The sequence below is a fragment of the Temnothorax longispinosus genome, chromosome 4, assembly GCF_030848805.1.
Source record: "Temnothorax longispinosus isolate EJ_2023e chromosome 4, Tlon_JGU_v1, whole genome shotgun sequence".
NCBI classification, from domain to species: Eukaryota; Metazoa; Arthropoda; class Insecta; order Hymenoptera; family Formicidae; genus Temnothorax; species Temnothorax longispinosus.
The window spans coordinates 18958847-18985833 of NC_092361.1; the positions used below are offsets into that span (position 1 = coordinate 18958847).

The 26987-nt window shown below is 44.1% G+C and overlaps 1 protein-coding gene across 16 annotated transcripts in view; it reads left to right on the forward strand.

The window, feature by feature from the left end:
• Positions 1-1857: 1857 nt before the first annotated feature.
• Positions 1858-26987, forward strand: part of Rim (Rab3 interacting molecule) — a 64933-nt gene continuing 39803 nt past the window's right edge. For 4 of the 16 annotated variants that reach the window (XR_011731707.1, XR_011731708.1, XR_011731710.1 and 1 more), the window contains exons 1-5: positions 1872-4895; positions 10565-10769; positions 20856-21128; positions 21425-21652; positions 22002-22233. Coding sequence is in view for 4 of the 16 variants with exons in the window: in XM_071776053.1 (XP_071632154.1) it covers positions 4780-4895; positions 10565-10769; positions 20856-21128; positions 21425-21652; positions 22002-22233 (1054 nt within the window). In the remaining 12 variants the exon portion in view is untranslated. Of the gene's footprint in view, positions 4896-10564; positions 10770-20855; positions 21129-21424; positions 21653-22001; positions 22234-26987 lie in introns of all 16 variants that reach the window. The other 12 variants (XR_011731711.1, XR_011731709.1, XR_011731713.1 and 9 more) reach the window with 7 other exon arrangements.

The window sequence follows — 26987 nt, forward strand, 5'->3', positions numbered from 1 at the left end:
CTCATACTCTTATCCCGCAAAGTAGTAAGTGTTAACCTTATGCAGACATTGTCTGACGTACAGTAGTAAACGCTGGCAGTAGTTGTTGTATATGTATAGTCAGACGTATTAGTATTAGTACCGCGCTGCGTATGGCTAAATGTAGCGTACCGCGGGCTTGTATCGAACAACTGCATTAAATCATATCAGCATACTAGGATCAACAATGATTCTAACATAACGTTATATAATTATAATTCATGCATTGCAATGCATATGCAATAAATTCTTAAATATAACGAATCGCGCATTAATTACGCATTGCAGGTAAAGCAAGCGTACAATCGGTCACGAAGGGACGCCAAGAAGGGATCAGTCTCTTCTTTCAGTTATTTGACTTTGTATTTTGAATATACAGATATGTACGTTATACTCGTTAAGATCGTTCTAATTGAAGAAAGAGTTTATTAACTATGACATAATTCGATCGAATTCTAGTTTTAGAAAGACAAGCACTGTTAGTAGCTTTTTCGCGATATTTTGACTGCTCGCTCGAAGTTCGCTCGTACTAGCGTTTCATCGAAGAGGGGAAAAAAAGGAGTTTTCGACGTAGATCTCTCATATATAGCCACGTGACGTGGTGATATACGAAACTTTGGCAATGTTGAGGGAATGGGGCGGTCGACCGGCCGGTTCTGCCCGATGACGCACCATCAGAAGTTTCTTCCATCAGCATCAGAAGTCGCACTTCGGAACGCGATTCCCAGAAGATGATTTACCGAGGATCCCGCGTAGAATTATACGAACGGCCGCGGTAAGTTCAGCATCCGTCGCGTATGCCGCAGTCTTTGTTCGCGCTCCATTTTTTTCGACAAAAGTGGGAAATTATATACACGTAGCGTTAAGCACGTTCTTTCATTAATTCTCCTTAGATTTTTACGCTATAACGACGAGATTACGCAACGACGCGACGCAGAGATTACAGAGGAAAATAAGAGGTCGACGTGCCCGACGTTGCAAGTTTGGCTTTCGTGGCCGCCGAAAAAAAAACTCCACGGAAGCGCAGCGGAGTGGAATTTGAACATCTCTCGAAGCTAATCCCTGTTCTCAAAGGCTGGAAATTATCAATTCTTTTTTGTTTTTTAAAATAGCTTTGGGGCTTTTAGCTTTGAGTCTATTTCAAATACAGCGCCACGTGGTCGCGATCAAAGTTCGCGCCAGATTGGTCCGCTCGGCGATCAATACGGTGTTTTCCGCGACGTAAGTCGCGTCCCGCCTGCCCATTGGTCAAAACGTACGCCGCAATCCCATTATTTATTAAGTTCGCGCGAAAGTGCGATATTTCGTCAGGCACCATTTGTCACCCGGGCCGGGCGATCGTGGGACGGCGATCGTGATCGACGCGGCGGAGATTTATTACGATTGCATGAAAACCAGAGCGAAACGCTGTTCGAACGACCGCCGCGCTTCCAAGTGTCTTTCTACTTTCCTCCTCTCTTCGGCATTACTCGGCGTCACTCGTCAGTCTCGTCACATACGTGAAACCCCATGTCCCTTTCCTATTCTCTGGAGAATCTGAGCTCAAACTTTGCTCAATGAGAATATTGGAAGGTTGGTTACTTCAGCAATTGTTCTTTATTTCCAAAATTAAATATTTCGTTGAAAACATTTTAAAGCTTTACAGAAATATAACTTATTTAAAAAATAAAATAAAAAATAAAGTTCTTCTATACGTTCTTACGTATGCAATTTATACTCTAAAATAAACTTAGCGCAAGAGTTCTTGGATCTTTAAGGATGAAAAAGATTGACAGCAAAACAATCATCATATTTCTCGGTGCAGCTCTTATTAACGAACCTATACTCAAAGAAAGCGCGCGTAATATCGGAGCCACCCCATATATCGCTACGGACGAGGGGGAATAGGAGGGATGGAGGAGTAAAGCTCGGTTCGCGCAACTGCGGTCGCACACACGAGTGTGATAAGGCAGCCTTCCCTCGGTGGCCTCGGCGAGCGATACGTGCAACCAGCTAAGGGCCGCTCGCGAGGAACGCGAGGAGCTCGCGCCTCGATGTCGACGTGACGGTCCCGACAGGAAGTCGATTCGCGACCGGAAATTAGCCCCGTTCGCGTCCCGCCCATCCCGTTCCGCGGTAGTCGCGAGGGAAGGATCGCGGGTCGCGGGAAGTGAGCACTGAGCAGATAGCGTGTGAGACACACAGGAGAGGAGAAGGGAAGGAAGGAGGGAGCGAGAGAGAGAACGGGAGAAGCAGTCAGGTGGTGCGTGGTGGAGAGTGGAGGACGGAGAGAAAAAGAGCGAGAGAGAAAGAGAGAGGGAGAGGAAGGCGCGAAAAGGGGAGTGGAAAAGAGACGGAGAGTTCACCACGAGCGGTACCGAGCGCGAGCGCTACCCCTGCGAGTCGACGTGGCCGCGAGACACCGTCGTCGCGGGTGGGTGCGCGGAGCGGAAAAGGGTGTAGAAAAGAGGAGAATAAACGCTGAACGCACTCGCCGGCCCTCGCGGGTCGCATTCCGGATTCCGGCGTCGCATCGAGGAGGGGCGAAACGCGAAAGGGCACTGCCGCGCGCGCGGAAGTGAAACTCGGCGAGGTGAGCCGGCGGCGGCGGCGACGCGACGCAGCGCAGCGCAGCGCAACGCAACGCGGAGAAACGGCGGTGACGCGACGCGGCCGCGAGTGCGCAGGCACCTGGCGCTGGCTCTCCCTCGCTCACACCGTGCGTGACAAGTGTCCGACCGTTCCGCTCGCAAAGTTCCTCGCGGCTCGACGCGGAGCGCATCAAGAGAGTGCTGTGTGCCGGAGGGGGGGGGGTGTACGCGTGGAATCTCGAGCCGAGAGAGAGAGAGGGACGAGATGTGAGTTGAGTTTAATTCCGCGACGACCACGCAGCGGCCGCATCTACGAGGGCGTTCTCGCGTTGGCAGCGACGGCGACGACGGCGAGGACGATGACGAGCGCGACGTCAGCGACGGCACCGCGGCCCCGACGACGATAGAGTAGCGCCGTAAACTCGGCGCGACGGACAACCCTCGAGCCCCTTCAGCCTTCAGCCCCTCGCGTCGCGACAGTACGACAGTAGTCATCAGCTGGGGAAACGGTTATCGTGGGTGTGTACGTGTCCGCTCGGGGACGATCGACTGCGTGGGCGTCGCGGCGGCCGTTAGAGGCGCGCCGAGAAGCGCCATTGTCGTGTCGGCTGCCACGTGAATCGCGAGTGAACTTGTTCTCTCCGGGGCAGTCCGGGGGGATCGAGGGCGAGAGATCGAGGGATCGGTGTCCGTCCGTCCGTCGAATGGAGCTCCGTCACTCGTCGAGCATGTCCCTCCCGCGCACGGCAGGATCCAGTTAACGAAACGCAATATATCCCGCAGATCCGACGGTTGGGATGACGCATCGCCTCGTCCGCGTCGCAGGGTCCGGAGGATAACGAAGCGGTAATCCCGACAGATGTGAAGGGGCTACGGTGCTACGGCGGCAGCAGCAGTAACGCTAGTAACAGCAGCGGTGTTCGACCGCGCGAAGACCGTGCCGCGAAAGTGGAGTCCTATTTATCAGCGACGGCAACCCAGTGACCCGTTTTCGTTTTCAATCGATGCGGTTCCAAAGAGTTTCGAAGGATCGGAGGGACAGAAGGGCGCAGCCATTATCTAGCAAGCGGAGTCCAACCGACGTCGTCGCGCACCGCGCCGCGGGCGAAATCGCGCGCGTTGGTTAGGATCGCGCGATTAGAGTGCCGCTGCTCCGTACCGATTAGCCGCGTTCGCCTCGGTGTGGGGTGGCGGGCAACGGTGCAACGGACAAGAGCGAAGAGCCCGTCGAGATCGAGGATCCGAGGATATCACCTCCGGTGAGATCCATCGCGTATCGTCCGATGGTGCATTCGGGCAGCGCAGCGCGTGAGCCTGGGCTGCAAGAGAGAATGCGAGAGCCTCCTCACAGCCTGTGAACATGATTTGTCATACACATGCGACGGGCGGTAATCGTACGACGAGAGACACCGACGACGACGACGACGACGACGACGAAGAGGAGGACGACGACGACGACGACGATCCCCGACTCCGCGGCCATGCCACGAGCACGCTGTGCGCTCGCATGAGACCAGCCCGACTACTGCCCGATTGCCCTCCCACGCATCAGCAGCAACAGCAACGGCAACAACAGCGACAGCAGCAGCAGCAGCAGCAACGACAAAGGCTGCGGCAGGGAAAAGAGTCCGTATCACGCCAGACATCGACCGGCGCAAAATCTAAGGACGTCTACCGCCTTCCCTTATCGTTATCCCGTGCGAAGGAGGCCACCCCGAAGTCATCGACCACGACCACGGAGGAGGTCCCGCGTCCCGCGTGGCACGACCTGCGAGTGCAACGTATCGCGAGTGCCGAGCCGACGACGACGACGACGGCGACGACGACGACGACGGTGCGACCGTCGACACGACAACAACGACAACAACGACGACGACGTAACCCCGGTGCGCTCGCGTTCCCGCGTCGGTGCGGTGCGGTGGTGCGGTCAACGGGTGTCGGATGACTTCCCCAGGACGACAGACGTGCTTCGTAGTCGTAGAAGGTTATTATACATTGTCCCGACCGTTATATCCCGCAACGAGAGCTGTCGTGGAAGAGGCGCGTCTTGGGTGCAGCCCGATCGGAGCAACGGTAACGTCCCGTCGACGTCGACGTCGTCGGCGGTGCGCCGGCCTGCCTACCCGCGTCATACCCACGTCGCATACCCCGTGCACGCGCGTACATCGTCGCCACCACCACCACTACCGTGATGGCGGAGCTACCTCAGCCTGACATGTCGCACCTCACCGCCGAGGAGAGGCGCATCATAGAGGGTGTTTTAATGCGCCAAAAGGAGGAGGAGGAACAGGATCATGAGATTATGAGGTAGGCGACCATGCTCCCCCGTACGTGTACTTTTTCGATAATTTTGCCTGAATCACGTGTGGACACGTGGACATTTTTGCGAACCTCTTATCGAAGAGATTTTAATAAAAACAATAAATTAAACGATTTTACGTATATGATACGTTTATTTAGAATTTAGACAGTAGCTTCAAGAAATAAAACTGTAGTAGTCATTGTGATATAAATAATATCGCGTTCCAAAATATGCACAATATGCAAAATATGTTGTATGCAAACAAAACAAAAAAAAAAGAAAAATATGAAAAGGCTTGTGTGTGTGTGTGTCGACGAGTTAATTGACAAAATATAATCTCACGATGTGAAACAGGTAAAAAAATAATATAATTTTATTCATTCAGTAACGTTCAATAATTGATTATATAACTTTATTCATTTAGTAACATTCAATAATTTGCATCTATGAGAAAATGATAGAAAATCAATGAAGTGATCAATTAATATATACAACAAATAATTATATTATTTATCGAAATATATACGTGAATGGCGATGTGGCAGTAGTTAACATCGTTTTTTCCCACTTACGTTGTTAAAATAACGAGCTCGAAATATCATTATAAACGGTACTAAAAACTTTTTTTCGAATCTTAAAGCGCGAATGTACGTTGGGATTTTTGTTTTATTGCTGTCGTATAAGCGTGGCTCGCGCGATAACTGGAAACTATCGATGAAGTATTGTTTCACAAGCAGGACGCGCGAGCTTTCACACGGGTATTTAGGATTCTCTATTGCACCGGATATTGTCAAGCTGGTCAAATGCCTGTAATAACATTCACGTACCGTGATGCATGTGGCCGGTATTGTCCGTCGCGCTTTCGGTAATTGTGGACCATTTTTATTCCCGACTGCCGCAAATATAACCGTGAAACTGCATAGCATCGGATGAAAACTATTGAGAGTATCGACATTTCATTCAACGCTTAAGCGGATGTACGTAAATACTTCTGCGATTTCTCGATTTACGCAAGAGATTATTTTTTCAACATAACTTTAGTACGACTCGGATAATTGGACGAAGGTTAAAACTAATCAAGAGATATCTTCATTAAGTTATCTATTCGTAATTTAATCGAATGTACTAATATCTATTCGAAGATATGCGTTATAAAGAGAGTAATAACTTTAATTGCGATAACAGGGCGGGGGGGGGGGTTTATTTTAACCCCTATTGGATCAGATGATAACCGTCAAGGTCAAGCCTCGGCCAAGTTTAAAAGTTATCGGAATTAGGGATAAAAGATATTAATGATCGGGAGCCCGGCGCAAAAGTCGGCGTAGGTAGCGGCGCGAAAGTGAGATGTCGTTTAGTTGGTTTTTACCGCAATTGGCAGACGGACGAAACGACAACCGATCGATTGGATAAAGGTATTTCTTGACCAATAGGTCTGCTCCGGCTCGTTTCACCTATTTTCCCGGCTCACCTGGCTCATTAGTCCTTGACCGCTTTACACCTACATCTTCCATTTATGTATCCACGGCCCCGCACATGCTCCCGATTACCGCGTCGGCTCTCATCTCTTTTGTATCGAGCGGTCAGAAATAAAAATCGCTTATAATTGTGTCTTCGACGTCCGCAAATATTCTCGCCCTTGTGCCTTCGCAACAAGGTTTTGCGCGTCTCGGATGCGTTCCCCGTTGCATCGCGCGATCGATTCGTCGATCACGTCGGGACGTAACGTGGACGTATCCGACGTTACAACTGATTGCGATCAGTCTCGCGCATATCGCTGATAAAAATAAGACGGCCGATCCGTGATCCGCTTATCACGAGGAGGCGACGACAGGACCGGTGACGGCGGCGTGCGTAATTGCGCGAACGCGGAGATCGGTGTTCTACCTGCGGTAGCTAACAATAACTGTAAACGGAGAAGAGGAGGAGAGGAGGAGGAGAGAGAGAGGGGGAGGAGGGGGCAACCAGGCGTTGCGCAGTGAACAGGTTTTATTGATAGGTCGTCGCGACCGAGCGAAAAACGGGAACGTGAGAACGAAGGGAAAGAGTAATGAGGAAAGCGTGCTGTGCCATACCGATGCGCGCGAGATCATGTAATGTAGACGACAAGTACGTGTAGGGACGCATGTAAAATGCAAGGCGACGAGCCTTGACGTGGCGTAGTAACGAGCTGCTGCAGCTGCATAGGGTATGCATAGGTGTATGCGACCGTAGCTCGTGGACGGGGTGTGAAAGCGCCTGGATTGGCACGGTAAATTCTTGGAGGGTGCAATATATACGCGTCTTCTACAGATAGGTAGCACGTATCTGTCGGCGGCGGGGTGAGAGGGTGAAGGAGTGCAAATATCGTTGAATAACGAGACAGTCGAGACTCAACGCGAGAAAGTTAAGCCGGCAATTATGTCGTTGCGCCGACTTGCCGCGGTTCCGATTTTAGAAAAAGTATATATGTAAATGAAACTTTTTCCGAAAGAAAGATAAATCATCTCAGAAATGCGTGGTCCCCGGGAAGAATGAATGTACATCTCGGGGAATCGGAAGTCGCTCCCTTCGTTCCATTACACGGTCGCTGCATTATCGCGCATTAACGTTTTGTTGGTTTTTGTTTTATTTTATTTTATAAACGCTCGCGAGAGATGATTTACGCGATATTTGTATGACATTTGTACTAAGATACTGCATGATATTTTCTTTTATACTGAATGCTTCCATGCGCTTCCATGATACCGGCAGATCGTTTTATAGATTATATTAAAATGGCATCATCGCGGATGTTATATTATTAATACGTTAGAATATATAAATGTAAAAGATATGAAAAATGTGTCACATTTTATAACGCCGTTTCTTTGGCAATTTAAATTAAAACTAGGAATCTCTCTTTGCTCAGAAATTAGATTAATAAGAAAACTTTTGCAATCTAAGAAAAGTTTAATAAACGAATTACATTATTACTATATATTTTTATTTTATTTTATTGATGTTGAAATCAAAATGTAGGACAGCAATAGGCTGAAACCCAATTTCAGGGCACGCTGGAAGTATATGAGAAAATTATACAAAACTATATACGGGGGGACGTATCTGTGATACTTCATCTCTCTGTATAAGCTTCTTTTTAGTCCTTTCATGTCGATGGGAGAGTTTCTTGCGTGTCGCGACCTTTCCACGATCGCTCGTAACGCAGAAGTGGGAAAGTCTTGTGCGACTCTTTGTCGAGTGTGATCACCGTTGCGTGCGCGAGTCACTCGATTATCGGTAAAGTAATTAGAGAAATATAGGTATATAGATGCGGTGCAACTACTCCCTTTCCCCGCCGCGTTGTAACACAACGCGCGCCGGCTTTTGTTCTATCGACAAACTCCAGGATTTGGGTTACGGTGTCAAGATGCGTGACGCGGCTGTCTCCTTTATTTGACACGCGGTCAAGGGTAAGGAGATTCAGTTTATACGTCTTTCTGGCTACAGGATCGACGCGACGCTCGTAGGTTTATCGGTATCAAAATTTTGCTCTGCGGCGCGAGTATTAGTCAATTTTTTTTTGCGTGTCCGCGGTACGTTTCCGTTATCGGGGTGGAGCCGGCACGTCGCAGTGCCAACAACCCCCGGTCGAAGCTCGGCAGTCTGATTCGCCGTTGCGTACGTGATCCAAAATACAAATCCTAAAAATTACCGCAACATGCCGCCAAGTACTCACTTATTTCTACTTGCTATGGTGGTGATTGCGGCTTATATTTGTCAGACGAGCGTCTCACACATAGCAAATTTTATGTACACAAATATACGTTTGAAAATTTGGTGTACTGGCAAGCGGTTTCGTTTAATCTCGTTGATCGATGTAGGATCTTCTTTTTTGAACATAATTTCTGCCTTCAATCCCCGAATATCTAACGGAAAAAATATACACATCCACTTTACACACATACACACATGCGCGAATTAGATTTTCAAGCTTTGCGTGAATAAATATGAGGTAATTTTAACGGCTCTATTTTATGGCATAAACGAAAGTCGATAATTAATAAAAGTTCTCTCTCTCTCTCTCTCTCTCTCTCTCTCTCTCTCCTTCCCCTTCTCTGTCTTTCTCTCTGGAAGCGGAATGAACGTACAAACGGGGAAAAAGATCGGACAGATCTGATTCTCTAATGAATAGAACGCGGTCCTGTTTATTCGACTGCGGTCCGCGATATATTTTAAATATACTGATGTCGAGTCCATTGTATACAAGTGATGTTTATTTCATCTCTTTAGGGTTCATTAATTTCACTTGCATTTTGCGAGAGCTCTTCGCGTAATTAGTTGACGGAGGTACATAAAGAACAAAAGATGCGATTACGGTCGGACAGGTACGAAATAAATGTGACCTTACATATATAGCTTCGTGTTTTTCAACGGACGATTGCGCTGCAATAACTGTCAACTAAAACTTATAAATTTCGTTTTTTTCCCTCTGACAATGTGACGCGCGTTGCATTCGAACGGAAAGTTGATAAATATAAATACTTTTATACCACGCTTATTTAAAGTTTATGCGATTAAAAATCAGTTGCAACAACAGTCTAAACTTGACGAGTGATGATAATTTGTCAGTAAGTGATTTTAATTATTTGCTGTATTTATCTCTAACTTATTATTTTAATTATGATATATACAAAAAGAAAAAGATTGAACAATAATTAATACCATAGTTTTATAACACTAAAAAATTATAAATAGGTTATCTAAATTCGGTTTAATAGTTTTCTTTTCTAGATTAATTCTATATGGCGCATAATAAAAGAATTTGCTTAATTAAAAGTTAATTTATTTAAATAACATTGATATACAATGATATTTTGTCTAAATCTTTGTAGTAAACAATATCGATATCGATACAATCGTCGATATTGACGTTTAGTTATCCGGTAATGACGTACTTTAACAGAGTCGCCAGCTTAATTTCAAGCATGCAAAACACACGGTCCTAAATTGGTTTAATGAATGCGAGTAGGAACGGGAATAGAGTCGCAACCAACGGTGACGTCGGGCATCGTCACGTCGCATTTTCAGGGAGAAATTGCGACCGCTCGGAGACGTTTCTAAGGCGCGATTTACGGAGCGAAAATAAATCTAGGTGCGATTCGTTATCTTGAGGTTTGGTAGAATGTCGGAGTCCGCAAATGGCAGAATTAGGATTGACAAATTCGGTTGTCGTCCTCGCGGAATGCGGCTTCTATATCAGAAGCCGGTAATTTTCTTGGCTTTACTAGTACGAATTCAGTTGGACATTGAATACGACGACAGTATTGTTAATTTTCCGTCGTTTATCCCGTAGACATTGATTATAATCATCCTTCGTATAGATCGTCAGAAGTAATTCTACACGGAAACTAAGAAATCTTTGGACTGTTAGGCTGTTAACTAAACATGAAATCTGTTTAAAATCACATTGCAGAAGTGATAGAAATAGGATACATTTTTTCATTTAGTTTCTTTTTTCTTGATTATATTCTCCCCCATGTCATAAAGATTGCCGGTTTCAAATTTTTAACAATTGACTCGCCATCATTTAAGCCTGGAAAAAAATATGAAACTAGTATGTGCTAACAAAACGTGATAGATTATATATGTACGATACATTTAACTTTCGGCTCTTTCAAATTTCGCTTTTTCTTAATAGTTGATTATTGATTTGCAGACGAAAGCAAGATGAGGTGCAGGTCCTCGAGGAAACGATACGGATGCGTTCGGAGAAACAGAAAAAGGCCGGGGTTGAGCTGAACGCCACGTGTCACATATGCCTGAAAACCAAGTTTGCCGACGGCGTCGGCCACATCTGCAACTACTGCGACATCCGATGCTGCGCACGCTGCGGCGGAAAGGTCACTTTACGGTCAAGCAAGGTAAGAGGGCACGGGCAAAAGGAGTACGCGAATAAACGGCCGGAAGAATCGTGGGGGCCAGATTGATCGAGTTGTTGCGAGTATCTGTCCCGACGCGTGCCACTTTTCTTTCCGCGTATTACATCGCCGCACCGTGGAGAAACCTTTTGAAGGCCTCGGCGTAAAAAGATCACACGGGAAATAAAAATAGAGAGATACCCATCGGCGTGTGATGCCCGGCGATCAAGTTGATATTAACGCGTCTGATGTAAATAATGTACCCTCGTCGAGCGATACAGAACATATGAGGGATATACATCATTTTAACAAAATAACTAAAAAGAAAAAAAGACACGTATAGACCGAAAAATGTTACTTTGCGATGCAAACGAGTGTTGCTCGAGGCAACATCTGAAGTGTGGAAAATAAACTCATTAAGCCCGCACTGTTAGAACGGACCTTTTTATGAATGTAGAAATATATAGAGATAAAAAAATATTGTCGTCTTGATTTTATCTTGAACTTTGGCGTAGTACTTTTTATTTTTCTTTTTTATTTAGCTTTGTTTCTTAGCAAACAAACAGGTGAATAAGTGATAAAGTCAACACGAGTTTATCGAATTTATAAATCTCGTGATACGAACAATTTATTGATTAGTGATGTGATGAACAACACAACTCAAAATCACAGTTGATTAAACGCGATGGATTGTATGGATACACCTACCCTTTGCATGATCTCCAGAAAGATTTGACATATGCAGCGTACCGTTCTGCTCCGCAAATTAGCCTCGCCGTCGAAACGTTTCTTCTTTTTTTTGGTGCAATTTTTCTCTTCCGTACTTCTCATAAAACCTCGACGGCCGGTGTGAATGTGAAAGCCAAGCCCCTCGTTCTCCGGTCAGACAGAAATTTCGCAATTGCCTCATTAAGCGCGCATGTATTCCGCGATGGCGGAGATAATGTAAGAAGATAACGCGTGATTTGATGGAGAAGGGAAGGGGAGGGGGAATTTAGCTCGGACAGCGTTATCGAATCGCAACGAAACGAGAGGGAACTGTTGGACAGACAGTGATACGGGAGCCGCGGCAAATGTCGGGTTTTCTGGGAACAATTAAGAGCAGTCGCATTGTAAAAGATAATAATCGGTGAGTATCGTCCGAGGACGCTTACTGCGGAATACGTCAAAACAATTGACCTTACGGTAGCGCGTCATCATCCCCGTGCCGGTGCGTCAATTAACCCTTTATCGCGGTATGAATACGGTATCCGTGGGCGTAAATAGCCGCCACGCGGATGCTCTGCCTCTCTATTTCGTCGAGAGTCTATTTCGCCGTTTTCGACTCGCTTCTACTCGCGCAATTTCGATCTTCCGGATTTTCATCCGTATAGAGATGAAAGATTAACGTCCGGCGAGCGGGACGTAACCGTGTATGCAGTTCGACGCGCGCGGAACGAACGCCGGCGGGTGTGCTTTTAAAACTTCGCTATTATCCGCGCCCATCACATTCTCCGAGATCCGTACAGATTTTCGCAAACAGAAACTAACGCTCGTCGAATTTGCACCGTATACCGTTCTAACGCGATTATCTACTTGCGCAAATATTATTCTTATCTCCGCATCGGAGTGGTTACGTTCTCGTCCTCGCGCGGTATTACAATATCGATCTACCATATTCGAATCGTAGCCTTTCCGGCGTAATCCTTGTACTAATAATATATAGAAGTAACATATGAGATAGATTCTATTGGTTCCTCGTACGGTGTAACTATGTACTATTTATTACCGTATCGCATACGCGAGAATGTGCGATATACGTTTAAGTATGCCGTTGGAGATATTTCACTTATAGGCGTACATAAGAGGCAGCTGCAATATATATATGCGACTTATGCACGCGTACGAACATAAATATATAGATTTGAATAAATAGAAATATAATATTAGATTTCTTCCTTATTATTTTTAGCTTGGAGCACTGATTTTATCGATCACCGTGTCTTCTGGCTTTATTTAATGACCCAGTTTCGTGACAGATAATTTACGGATTTAATACCGAAATAATTACCGAAAGGAAATCTAGAGAATATTTCTGGGTATAATACGCGCGGCGCGAATCACACGTTTCGCCTGCCGTGTGTGTGTGTGTGATATTTCGCGCAGGACACCTCTTTACTGCGAACATGTAATAGCTTTTATCTTTCGCGAGCGCCGCTGCATCTTTCATCTCTTTCAGCGCGGAGACAGAAAGCTCCATTTTCCGGATTATTAAAAGTAATCCGGGCGCTGATCAATGACGCTCACGAGCGCGCCCGCGTAAAATTTAACGGCGCTCAGGCACGGAAATGTCGGGCGCGCATAAACGTAGGCGGACACGGGGGTAGGTGGGGTGTTTTGTAGTAAACCTCCCCTTCCCCCGCCACCCCCGCCACCGCCGCGGGTTGCACACGTGCGCGCACGCTACGCACGCACGCCTCCGTCATGGCCGCACGCAAGTACAATGACAAACGTCATCGTGAGCGAGCGTCGTTACATCATCGATCCGCGCCCGTGGAAACGATGGGGGCGGTGGACGGGAACGGCGGGACAGGGAAATGGAAAAGAGGGTTCTTTCTTCGTTTCAAATGAGCGGGAACTGTCCTACTCCGCAATCGCGTCGCGTCGCGTTGCGTCGACCGTTTAATTGCGTCCCGTTGCGAAAACAACGAAATTACAGAGCTATCTAAATGTCTCACTCGAAGAGAATCGATACCGACCGCTCGTTTTATACGCAACCCGTCGCGATTTACTCGTCCGACTACGTCTGTGCGTCGTCGTTGTCGCCCGTCGGTCGTCAACGGGTTTCTTTCTTTCCCTCTGTCCCGTTCTTTTTTCCGTTCTCGCGGCCTGGACGCTGCGTGGGAGCCTATGAATGGGGCGCGTCCCTGCGTGACGTCACTCGTCGCGCTGGTTCACATGGAGGGAGTGGGTGCCGGGGGTGGTTGGAGCGCGGGGATGCCGGAGGAGTGGGTGGCTGGGTGGACGGTGAGACGTTGGGCGGTGTGCGAGGTAGGGAGGGACGGGGGGGTACATGACGCAACATATTGATCTAAGTTTGGTAGGGAGGGTGCGTGGTAGAGGAGCACGGTGGAGGTGGAGGAGGCGGCAGAGGGTGGTATATAAGGGGAGTGGAAGGAAGGGCGGAATAAAATATACGCTATCCGTCAAATCTACGCTCTTCTGGGATTTCTCGATGCGCACAGTTTTACTCAAGGATCGTATGTTGTTTTCTCGAGTTACGGCGGCATCGGGAAGACGGCGAACTTATAGATAGTTCGTCTGTCGTCTGCCGTTCGATGCCGAGGCTACCGGGTAGACGTCGAAGATAACAGTTGCAAAGAGAGTCGATAAGAATGAGGGAAAGAAAAAGAGAGATGACGGAATAACAAGATCTGCGACATTATGAACAACCGTTATGCGATCTACAATGGCAATCGCGACACGAAGATTGGCATCGAATTGCTAGACAGAAACAATCTCTCTTGGAGAGACGTGTCGAGCACTTGATTACTTCTTGAAATAAATTCCTCGAAACGGAACCGAGGAGCCTTGTTATTGCTTACGGGATTTATTTATGGAGTGTTAGATCTTATTCATGAAACATGTTATTACAATATAGATCCTAACTATGTACTGCAAGCGTACCTAATATGTTATACGTTATCTATTTTTATTATCTTTTTTTATCCGTTTGCCTTATTTTTACAATTGAATTAATTTGCCAGAAAATATTTAATCGAATATTTTTTCTTGTGAACTTTAAACTCTAATGAATTAAGAAAATGTCTGAATAAGTGTCTCGTGGACGTAAAGAGCAAAAGCATTCCTGAATGAAACGTGATTTGCAATACCTAAATGGCGATGTGGAAAGCGACGTCATAATAAAAATGTCGATGGCTAGAATACGCGACGTTTACGACCCATTCCGCGACCATTTTGTTTATCTACGCTTCGGGTTGCAGCTCCTCCGCTGGAAATCGACTATACGTCCGATGATATACCCCGCGATTGAAACGCGACTTACACATGCTCGCGCCACGAAATCGGTTCTATCGAATACTTTATTATCGCGCAAGCACAGACAGTAACATAGCGGGGAATCACCCCTGCGAGATTTTGCGTTATTTAGAAAGACACGAGGTAGTTCGGGAGATATACGAGAACGACGCAACGAGAACATGTGTATAACGTTAAAATACTTGTCGACTTCTCTATTTTATCGTTTTCCATAATCTATATTATTGATTGCTGGCCACTCTAATTCCGATCGTCTTTATTTTTTATATCGCAGAATTGTGCAAAATCATGTGCGATATCTTGTACGGTCCTTTTCCTGTCTCGCGCTTCCGTTATGCTGGATCGACATTGATAACGTGACTTGCTTCTTTTTCTTGATTAGATGTGACTATGTACTTTCTTATTTTAAGATTATATCAAGGAAGATAGACAAAGAGAAAAACGACTGAGACAATACTCCCAAAATATATTTTTTTATACAAAATGCAGTTGCAAAATAATAAGAAATCAATATCGCGGACGTTAGCTTTTAAATAATTGGTGGTGCTTTAAAAAATGAATGTGTTAAAAAATGACTTGAAAGAAAAGCAAACATTTACACGAATTTTAATATCATTTCGAAACATTGTTATCACTTACGCTTTTGGCAAATTTCGCTACGTTATTTAAAAGCGCCGATGTTAAAAATAAATTTATATATCGTTCTACAGTTTCGATGCGATATTCACGGTTTTCTGCAGTTCTCTACTTCGCTTTCTTTCGCTCGAAAGGATTGGGACGGATGTCGTAATATATATTACAATGATCAATAAATACTTTGTTCTTCGTTTATTTTTATAGTCTTTTGATGTTGCTAGGATTTTGCTTCTTTTCTTTCTTTCTTTTTTTTTTACAAAGAAATCTGGAGCATCGATGAAATATTTCTTAGAGAGTACTCGGATCCTCCAAACTCTTTGATAAATTTTAAAAAGGTTACAAACTGCTTAAATATTTAACAACAAGCATTAATCTGCAGAAGTTTACGTACGGTACAACGGTGTCTTTTTACTAAATATTTCTCGCTCGCTTTAGTAATTCAGAGCGGCTGCATCTCGCACGTCGGCAATCATAAACGAATTATAGGAGTTACGTGTGTGAGACGATAATAAATATATGCGACTTTCGTGGCGCCTCGACATTCCCAACACACACATTCCCAATGGGGTATTAACGATCGAAAGTTCGCTAAGAACCCAGTACTTTGACTTACGGGCAGCATCTGTCGTTTCTCAACTGACGCTCTCCGTGGAGCAGCGACTTGGGAATACGACTCCCTCGACCGCTCATTCTATATGTAGGACACCTGAAAAGTTCGCCGGACAAAGTATAAGCCCTTGACGCTAATATAGATCTATGCTTCCTATCAGAAGGATGCAAAAGTGCAAAAGTCAAAGTCATTAAAAGGAGCGGAGTATATAAAATTGCGTTTCGTAAACTTTCGAAATCCTCGCAATTTCCGCGACGTGAAGGACTTGACGAGGAATTCTACGAGTTTCGCGAATGAAGCTGCACAGTGTAAATTTTCATTAAGACAAATCTTTATCGCTCATTAAATGTTTGTGCATCTGGGCACCTTTACACGCGCAGAAACATCGTAAAAATTATCATCAGTCATAAGTAGATGCACGTGTATACGTGTTTATTGGTATTACTTTACGTTGTTAATTTCGCATTATGTTAATTACGTCAATGTGATTTACTGACGATTGATAGCGGCGTGCACAATAACATCCTTCGGCGGTACACAATAATCCGCTGAGGCCGGTGGTGGTATCATTTGAAACTCCGCCGAACTCGTGTGTGCAAACTGATTCCTAAAACGAGAGCACTTCGTAATTGCGTCAGCTTGCCTCAAAGGCTTGGCCGTCATTTACGAAAGCCGGACTTGTGCACGTTCCCCACGTACTTCGTCTGTATTATATGCTCGAGCATGATTCCAGGTTGGTCTTCCGAAGTGCCCCCCCGATACGATGCCACGGTAGAGAGCTCATACGGAGCGAGCTCTACTTGGATCTGAAGGGCGATCTAAGTACGGATGTTGTTCTACACGTAGACGATTGTTGCGCGACTGAAACCCTTGGCGTCATAGTGTTCTTTTCGTTATCATTCTCTACGTTTCTCTCATCCATCAGGTGATTGCTGACAATAAAGAAGTCGGTTCTTTTGTCTCGCGACGCGCGACGGACTCACAGAACTATTTTCTTCGAAAAACAATGCTTTATTCAAGAAAGCGGAAACTCCTTTAGACAAGACTGCGGATTCAGTTGATTTAGTTTCGGGTTCATTCCGAGTGATCAAAGAGGAAGGTCTGAAAGAACGGTGTTACGATATTACGAGTATATTGAATATATAGGATACATATATGTATATATATATATTGTCTCATTTTAAATTATATTTTAATAATATAATAAATACGCGTATTTTTATTATAAAAAATTTTTTTCTTTTTTAGGACATATGTGAATATATAAATTAAATGAGATTTACGATCAAATTATGTAATTTATTAAATAATGTTCTCTCTCTCTCTCTCTTTTTCTCTCTCTTCCTCGATCAATATTACCGGTAAGAGATAATTTGGCATGTGTGACAGGATTTATATATATATTCAAAGCTGGCATCGATCACATTTTTCGAAGTCAAGACGGAATCACGTTGATTCTCTGGCGAATATTACGTGCCGTGTAACGTTGACGTCGTAGTGACTTATCGGATTGACTCGTACGAGCTTGTGTGTATCGATCGTTCCTCGTGCTCGAAGTATCGGGACGTGGACGTCGATGACGACGCCGGTGTGTCATCGCCGTTGCCATTTCGGCTCGGCTGGCGGCGGTATCCCTGCCGGTGGGACTACGTACTTAGCGTCGTGATAAAGTAATCTGAATTAATTTGTCTCTAATTAATTAATGCAAATTACCGATGCGGGTCAATCCGCTGAATTACTGATCGTTTACGTGGCACCGGACTCTCTCGAATTATTGCGCAGGCGGGACAGTTCGAGGGGAGGGGGAGACCTTCTTCTCCTTTTTTTTTAAGATTGACAGATAATTCACATATGTCACACATACGTACGAAATATTTTTGGCGGACGAAGGACGCCGGCGAAGGGAGGCCGCAGAAAGGGGTTGAACTCTTGACATATTGCTGTCTAGGCAACTCAACGAAGTGCTCTTCAAGTTCTTCCCGTCCACATCTATCTTTGCTGCTGCTGCTGCTGCTTCCTCCCTTGCTCCGAGCTCCCTTTTCCCGCATTTTCGTTGTTCTCTTCTTCACTCTTCGCGGATTCTTCCTTACAAACGTGCTGTCAGTTTGCATCGCGGTATTGTCGGTGTACCTCGTCGGGGTATACTCGCTTAAGCGTACCTCGATCGTCGTACGCACGTGCGACGTCGATGGTATTTGAATTCACCGGGAAATTCGTCTCGTGGTCGCGGTTTGAGGTAACAAGCTTGAGTGCACACGTACGCGACTCGTTTTCTTCTACCGCGTTCTCCGTGCGTACCTCTCATAGCTTTCGACCTCGCTCTTGGAAATTTTTCTTTCCGATTCTAGAACGGTAAGCTTACAGTCCCGCTGCGAAATGATGTCAAAAGTTTTCCAATAATTCTTAAAGAAACATTTAACGAAACGTGCGAATCAGGAGAAACATGCCCAAGTGTCTAAACGTCTTCGTATTCGTCTATGAAAATCATATAGAGTGTAGCATCGTAATAAATTCTTGATGGTTGCAGTTGATTATGTGTGTGTGTGTGTAACATAATTTTCATTGACTTAAAGGGGAAACAATCTTAGTATAGCTCGTACGAATGATATATTTTATGGACATACTTTATTTGGCAATTTTATTAAGTGACTAATTTTATTCAACAGCGCTGAGAATTAATGGATATTGCAGAGAGTTGTGTGTACTTTTATACGTAGCTAATGAAATAATTTTGTAATGCATGTGGGATATTATTTCACTTGGGATTAAATGTAAGAAAAAGATGTGACCTATATATGTAAAAATTACCATACAGTACTGCAATAGCGAATTGAGGAGTTATCTGCATTTATTAAAATTACATATCGCGCAATATTATCCACATGCCGCTACAGAAATTATATGTTCTTTTGAGGCAGAGTTTGACAGAGTAACTACAGCGAATTCATGATACTGAATCACGTTCACTCGGCACGCAGCGTTCAGACGAAGTAGGTTGATAGGCACTTACTTTCTCAGCTCTCAACAAATTCGTCATGAAAGTAAAATAAAGTTTGTCATATTTGACGTCAATTTATGTTTGAAATTTGGATTCGTACAAGAATAATTAAAGTTTTCTTCTGTCGCGTGCGGCACTCCGTTCTCAGGGAATAACGAAACCTCCAATTCTACATTATTTGGGAGCGTCATTGATCCCCATCATGATTTTCTCAATGTAACGCCGGAGTGGGCAGCAAAGTGTTATCGATGAGAGTTTGCATAGGCATTGTTTTGTAGTTTGCTACTAAACGCTCCATCCATCACTCTCTATCTTGATGAAATATTCTACTAGTTCCTATTCACAGTGCAAACTACTTGATTCGAGCGGTAGTTCGCTAATTGTGAACCCTCATTATATTCGATACACAACAGTTGCGTATAAGAATGCACACTTTCTATAGGTAATTTATTGAAACGATTAATCTCTTATTAAATATGCCGCCCTAAGTTATGCTATTGTTTCTTTGTAATCACAATAGAATGTACTAATATCACATATATATACTAATAATCACAATAGAATATAGCAGACGTTTTTTTTTAGCAGATATTTATCATCACCTAATAACTTGTCTCGTATACTACTATTTATTAAACAGATTATTTAAATAATATTAGATACATATATATTTGACATATATTCACAAAGCTGAAAATGCAAAAATAGAAATATCGTTAAAAAATAATACAGAGTTATAATTGGAGAGGTAAAAGCCATAGTGGTGTAAGTTAAATTTTCTAAGATATTGACTCGTGTGCATAAATGCAATCTATACAATATATAAATTGCATCTATGCACACGAGTCAATATTTTAAAAAATTTACCACTATAGTTTTTACCTCTCCAATTATTAATATTATAAATTATGAATACACGTTTGTAAGTTTGGAAACGGCTTTGATTTACATTTATTTTATATATCATTTTATTATATTAAAATGCGAATTAACATTTAAGACAAATTGATAAACGTTTGCAAAAAGAGGAATTTTTTTCTTACTAATAAAGATTTATAAAAAAAGGTCGTAGAAAAATCGTAACTATCTTTTAATCGTCTACGTATGCGCTGCGAGCATTTCTTTTGTTACACTTCTCAGCTCTACGTTCGCATCTGTTCTATTTAATTTAACATTACTCAGATCTCCGTGTGGATTTGCATAAGAATATAGCCCAAGGCAATGGCCCGGTAGTCCGACGACGGAAACTTGGAGAGGAATTTACAATTTCTCTTTGTAAAACCAGCGAGATTTCAAACCTTGCGGAGCAGAGCGGATACGATTGTTCTAAATACACGCCGTACTTATTTGATTTAAAGCGCGTTTTTGATTCCGTTTCCCGGATTGTGTTTATCGTAAAAATAACGCACCCAGAGCGACAAGTAAGCCGTAAAATAGGATACGTTGTCTAGGCTACTCTAGTTGGCATGTCTTTCGCTTCTATAATCAATCTCACGCCGCTTTATACATTCCAATTAGCTTGGTAACCGGCCGACTTCCTATAGGTAATTTCCTATTAATATCCTCGTCACTGGCCGCACGCGGTGACCTGGATCGATAAGTTTCAAGATACTTTCGCGCTTTGGAGAGATAAAATTTTTGCGCACCCATTCGTTCCCTTGGCAATCCTTAATAAAGCACACACCGTGCAAGCCCTTTAAGAGCACTTGTCCCGAAATATCTCCTCCCAGTGTCGAGTTACAAATAGAAGATGCTCGCGCTATTTTTAGTCGCGGTCAACAGGAGAACGCTACTTTTCTGGTTGCAGGTGATATGGGTGTGCATACTTTGCCGGAAGAAGCAGGAACTTCTCTCGAAGACTGGACAATGGATGTCGAAGACAGGCGCCGTGGACAGCGCGTTGCTGCGGCAAATGCAGGAGGACTTGCAGGTGGGTGGTCGTCAGGGACTCGCGGACCAAACTCGGGATAAAAGACCGAAACTCGAGAGGGCGCACAGCGCGGCTGAGAAAGAGAATTTGCCGTTATTACAGAGAAGCGGAAACTGTCCTCTCAGGAGACAGTACTCCCAGCAAGAGCAGGTAACGTTCTCCTCGCTCGCCCGATATTCTTGTCGGAACGCACTCTTTTATTTACAAGGCAGATATATTTTTGCGCACGTAAATGCTCGGGATGCTCCTACACTCATGAATATGTAACGTCGCACCGTGATAAGTTCGCAATAATTCGCACATTTGATATCTCCGCGATTTATTTATTTACGAACGGAAGGAGAGAGATCGAGGCGTTCCCGTCACATAACCGAAGGATTATCAGCCCGCGCCCTCGCGACGTATAACACCGAGCACTCAGTGAGTCTGTGTTCCTGCGGTTGCAGATCTCGGGTCGCCGGATGTCCACGAGCGACAGTGGGGTGGAAATGTCCGTTTCGCCTCACGCGAGAACTTTACCAACCCCCCACGTGGTTGGTTCTTACCCGGTGCAACAAACTCCGAGGCATCCTGCAGTCTATCCTGACGACGATCCCAATTTATACCGAGGCGAGCTCGACGGTCTGATGAGACAACATCCGCAGAACTATCAGAGGCAACGGTCGACTTATCAAGTAAGAGAACAATAATTTCGAATGATATCTTGTCAAAATTATCGAAGATAATTCGTTAATGTCAAACCGCATTAAATCCGGCCACGTTCCGTCTGAAACTTGCAAATTTCGTTTTTAAATATAATTTAATAAAATAAAACAGTGTATAATTTTTTTCATATACATTTATCTGGAAAAAATTTTAAAAATTTAAATTTTTTATAAATAAAAATGCTAGTTAATTACCTTAATTTTTTATCGAATAACAAATCTCAACAAATCTTTTTGTTTCTTAAAATTGTACCATGTTTTACGATTAATTAACGACAATTATATTTGAGTTTTGTAACATACCGATTATTTGGCGCAGGATCAAGGTACAGATCTTGGAATGACTTATGGTCAGACACCGATGGAGACTGGCTCCGTTCGTACCGCAGTGCATCCCTCTCAGCAGCATTTGTTGCATCAGACGCAGGGCGGACGTCCCACTCAACCTGCATCAACAGTGGGCGTCCCGCAACAAAGAAGTTTCAGTAGCAGTGAGGAAGAGCGAAGCACACCGGAGTGCGCCAGCGACGAGCCGGACGAATCGGAGAAGGGTAAGCGAATCCTCCAATCCCAATATTTATCTCTAATTATACACCCACTCGATATAAATTAACGAGGTACTTCATTTGATCGATATTACTCGCAATATAAATTTTATTCGAATTCTTTGAAGAAGAGTTCTACTCTTCACAATAAAAACTTCTAAAAATCCACTTAACTTATAAAATTAAAGCTAATTTATTTGTATCATAAAGTATAATCTAGATTAATCCAAATTATGTGATATATACGAAACGGTTTATAACGGTATAACAGTAGTACGCGTTTGTATAAAGTACTTTCAGTCGAGTCTTTTTTTATTCATTTGTTGTATTAGTTTTTTAATTAATTGATAAAATAAAACTTTACAAATATCGCGATAATTGTAACTAATGGTATTTTTTGCAAAATATACTATTAGTAAAATTAAAAATGGTCAAATCGCTGCTGAATTTATTCTAAAATGTACAATGGAAACTTCAGGTGATCGGAAAAGTCGGCCTTGCCCTTGAAAGTCAAAAGAAATGCACGAGAAAAGATTAGTCTTTCCGTGTCAATAGATATTTGGTTTACAAAGAACGCGTATTTACGATATTTGTACATAAGGCGGTTATGGAAAGTGTAATCGATCGATCCAATGCTCGTGTTTGATAGTATATATAAGATAACATGTATTTATAAAATATAATATCAATCGGAACATTTTGTATTAAATATGACTTAATGCTATTAAATTAATTTAATACTTACACGACACGGATAAAAGAAAGATCAAATTACATATGTAATTCTTCGTTCCGACAGTTTTTGTTTAAACCTTATTAATGAAATTATTTCATGATTGCTGTTAGCTAAAAAAATTAAGGAGATCTATATGCTTTGTGAGTTAATTTTAAATATAAAAATTTTACATTTTTTTCAAAATATAATAAAAACGCAAGATTCCATCGCGTTTCAATTATGAGACACTTCAATGAAGGAATAGATCAGCTGTGCTTTAATTGGTCATCAAAGTAGCTCGTAAATTTCATGCGCATATCCAGTAATATTTTGGCGTCGCGTTTGTTTTCGTGGAGAACGTTTTGTTCCCAAAAATTGGAGGAAGGGAGCCGTGTGTGCGATGTATGTATGCGATTCACAGTTGATTAAACGCGAGATCGACGAACTGTGAACCGACTCATCCAGGTGCGCACCTGTAGGGTGAAGTTCTCTCTCTCTCTCTCTCTTTTTCTCTCTTTCTCCCTCTTTCTCTCGCAGAGTACAGAAATAAACTGTATTCTGCCTACCTTCGCCGCGCATCACTTTTTCCATATGATGAAGGTCGGATACGCCGAGTTTCTGCGTCGATCGCACAACAGAATCCCTATAGTGCGAAATTCGTGTCTGAGCATCTTGGGTCATCGCATGTGTAATCACGATAACACATCGATCGATGACTGAGCGTAAATCAAATCTTGTGCGAGACGGCGTCGTAAAATTTCTCTCTCGGGGAGAATCAGTCGACCCGGGTTTAACCCAGACGCGCGCAACCCTGTTACCCTCGTGCGAATTTCACGGGCAACGCGAATGGCAATCGGGATCGCGACGAATAATACGGTCGCGTTTAATAATTTCCACGCGAGTGCATCGTGCATGGTAACGCACACGTGAAATGCCACGTTATATAACTTGATGCGCACGTATCGATTTTATAATGGCCAGCGCGCTCGATGCCCTTCTGGTCCTCCCAGCGATCCTGCCGCGAAGTATTGACCGGATCTGATCATACGTGTCTTCTTCGATTGGGAGGAAGGACATCTCTTAAAGATAAGAGGACATCCGTCCTTTTTAAATCCTCGATCAGTGCACCGCGATCGTGTATCGCGTCCCGCGTCGCGCCGATGTATCCCGCGGGAATTCTCAGGTTCTGTCCTCCCGGTCTCGCCGTTGCATTGATCCTTGGCATCCTCTCGCCCCTCGCTCACTCATCCTTCCAACTCTCTCTTGCGCCCTGCTTGCTTTTCTCTCTCTCTCTCTCTCTCTCTCTCTCTCTCTCTTTTTCCCTCTCTCTCCCTCCTCCCTCCCTCCCTCTCACCCTTCTACCCTTCGCCGCGGTCTTCCTATTTCCACCCCGTCTCTCTTCTTCCTTCTTGGTACCTCGCTACGCCCACACGCTGGCCGTGACGTCACGCGGCCAGCACGTGGGCGAATTCAAACATCTGCCCCTTCTTCGTTTCTGAATAGTCTTCGACCTCTAACCGGCCAGGACTTGGTCAGAAAAAAGGACCGCCGGCTCAAAGGCTCAGTGCTTTCCTCGAACCCGCCGAATGATTATTTTGGAGATCATTTCTCCTTCCAGCACTCCTGAATTTACGAGTGCACTTCTGACCCTTCGTTTCGTTAGCGCGAACCGATTTATCACTTACCTCCTCTGATTTCGAGAGACAAATCTCTGCGTTTGAAGGCAATACCGATGCATAATAAGATTAAACATTTCTGCAGCTTCACTTTTGAAGTTAATTCGACCATAACTTTGAGTTCTTGAGCAATAAGGCTAATTTAAAAAAATAAAAATAATAAATAAATAAAAAGGAAAATAAACCAAACCAACGTAGTTTAGCGAAACGGGGTTACGAAATGTCATTGGGAGCACAATGAAGATCACGTGAATCCACATTTCTCGCTACCCCTCCGCGCCGTTCGTTACTTATGAACGGAGGCTGGACAAACTTTGACATTTTCCCCACTTCTGAGCAATGAGAAAACTGCGTACGATACCGCTTTTTAAATCGATGGACGGAAACACCGATGCGCGTTACATTATTTTTTTTCTTCCTTCCTTCGCGGCGCGTTACACAGTGGTTCCGGTGGGAGTTCACAGACTAATTTGTCCGCGCAACGTGCGCCGACCATTTTCCATGATTGATCGCCCGCGTGACAAACGAGAGAGTACTGTACTCGCGATAACCATAATTATATTAGCGCTCGGAGTAGCGTTTTATGCACCGCAGTAGTTTTTTTTTTTTTTTTTGCGTCACGTACTCACGCGACACAACAGAATCGAATCTTCTCGAGGAAGGTAGAGACGGAAAGTAGACGGTATTTCGTATAAATTTAATCCGAAGACACTGCAATTTGACGGTCGGACGAACAAGGTTTCGGCGCCGTATTAATCTTTCTTTTTTTTATTTATTTATATGGAGTTTTTGTTCATTCATAAATCTGGCGCAACGCGCACATCTAGATTAGTTTTTACGCAAGAATTAAAGCACGTTGTTGAATCTATCGCAGAAAAAATAGACAGCCGGTACAATAAAAGAGAAATTGTGTGAAATTGAGTCGGTCGTAACTGCTCCTTACTTTCACGCTCTAACGGTACTGCGTATGTTGCGTGCCATTTAAACATTGTCGAATACGCGTAAAGCGTACGTGCCTTTTAATTCAATTAATTTATGGAAAAGCGTTCGGTTAATATGTCTGAGGAATTAAGGAAGGAGTGAATGTCCCGTAATGTCGCTCGCTATGGAAATTAAACGAAATTGCCTTCTCGCGCAAACTAAAGTGATGCTTTAGCGAGAAACTAAAGTGATATTTATTTTATACAGGTAGTTACGGATTCATGTAAATGCGCAAACATGTGGGCGCGGAGAGTGCATTACGCATATACGCGCCTACCGTATATCCGGCGATGCAAATAGTTAAAGCAAACTCCGCTTAGATTTTGCCGCACAGCTTTGATCCCATCACCTTTTCTTCCCCCCCCCCCTGAGATATCCGCTTCTCCACGTTTATTTCTGTCGGTGGAGACACAGTAGGCCGACTGTCTGTGTACTATATGTCGCTACGTGATATTTCTTCTTGATCGCTGCGCGATAGCTTGGGGATAAACACGGAGGCCGGAATGAAGCGGTCGCTACTCCACAGAAACTGACGACTGCAAGTTACGCGTATCAAAGACACGCATCGCGCCATGCTGTTGTGACGCACGGTCTGCCTACCTTCAATAAAAATGCCAATAATAGCGGTAATGCGGACCGATAGTCTCGACTTTTTTTCCCCCTGTATTTTTTTCGACGAAACGATGCGCGGTAAACTCTGCGGGAACGCGTGACAGTCTCGATGTCTATTAATTAATCGCCTTTGTTGTGAATATCATTTGAACGAACTATAAGATGAAGGGGAAAAAAGGATACAACGTGCATTGGATGATCGATCACACGCCTGCCCGATGGCGAGATTGACGATCGGTTTCGCACATCCATGTCGGTTAATTTCAATTTTAATTTAACCGATTATTTGCCTTTTTGCGGTTTTTGATTCTAAGGAATCAGAGTAAAACTATGGCCATGAAGCGTCTGGCCGTAACAAATATTCGGGATAAGATGAAGTGTATACCTAATCGAATATGTTTCTTTGAAAAGTCTTACGAACAGAAATGATTGCGCGCAGCCAATTGTAACGCAAGTAAATTAAGACCGAGTAAATGCGTACGACGCGCGAGGGAAGCGACGGGCTAGCCCGACGGTGGTGTTGTTGCTCCCATTCGTAGATGCACAATACAATTAGTGAATAGATAATTAGTTTGTAGAAGCGAGGTAAGTTACGTGTGTGCTCATATGTTACCCGGGCGATCGCCTGTTTTTTTTTAACGGGGACCTGCGGGGAATCCAGATTATCCAGATTTAAGCGCGAGACGCAACGTGTCTCCCCGCGAGGACAGAGAGGGGAGGGGTTGAAAGAAGGAGAGATATTTGCAGAGCAAATTAATTGCCAGGAGAAACGTTTG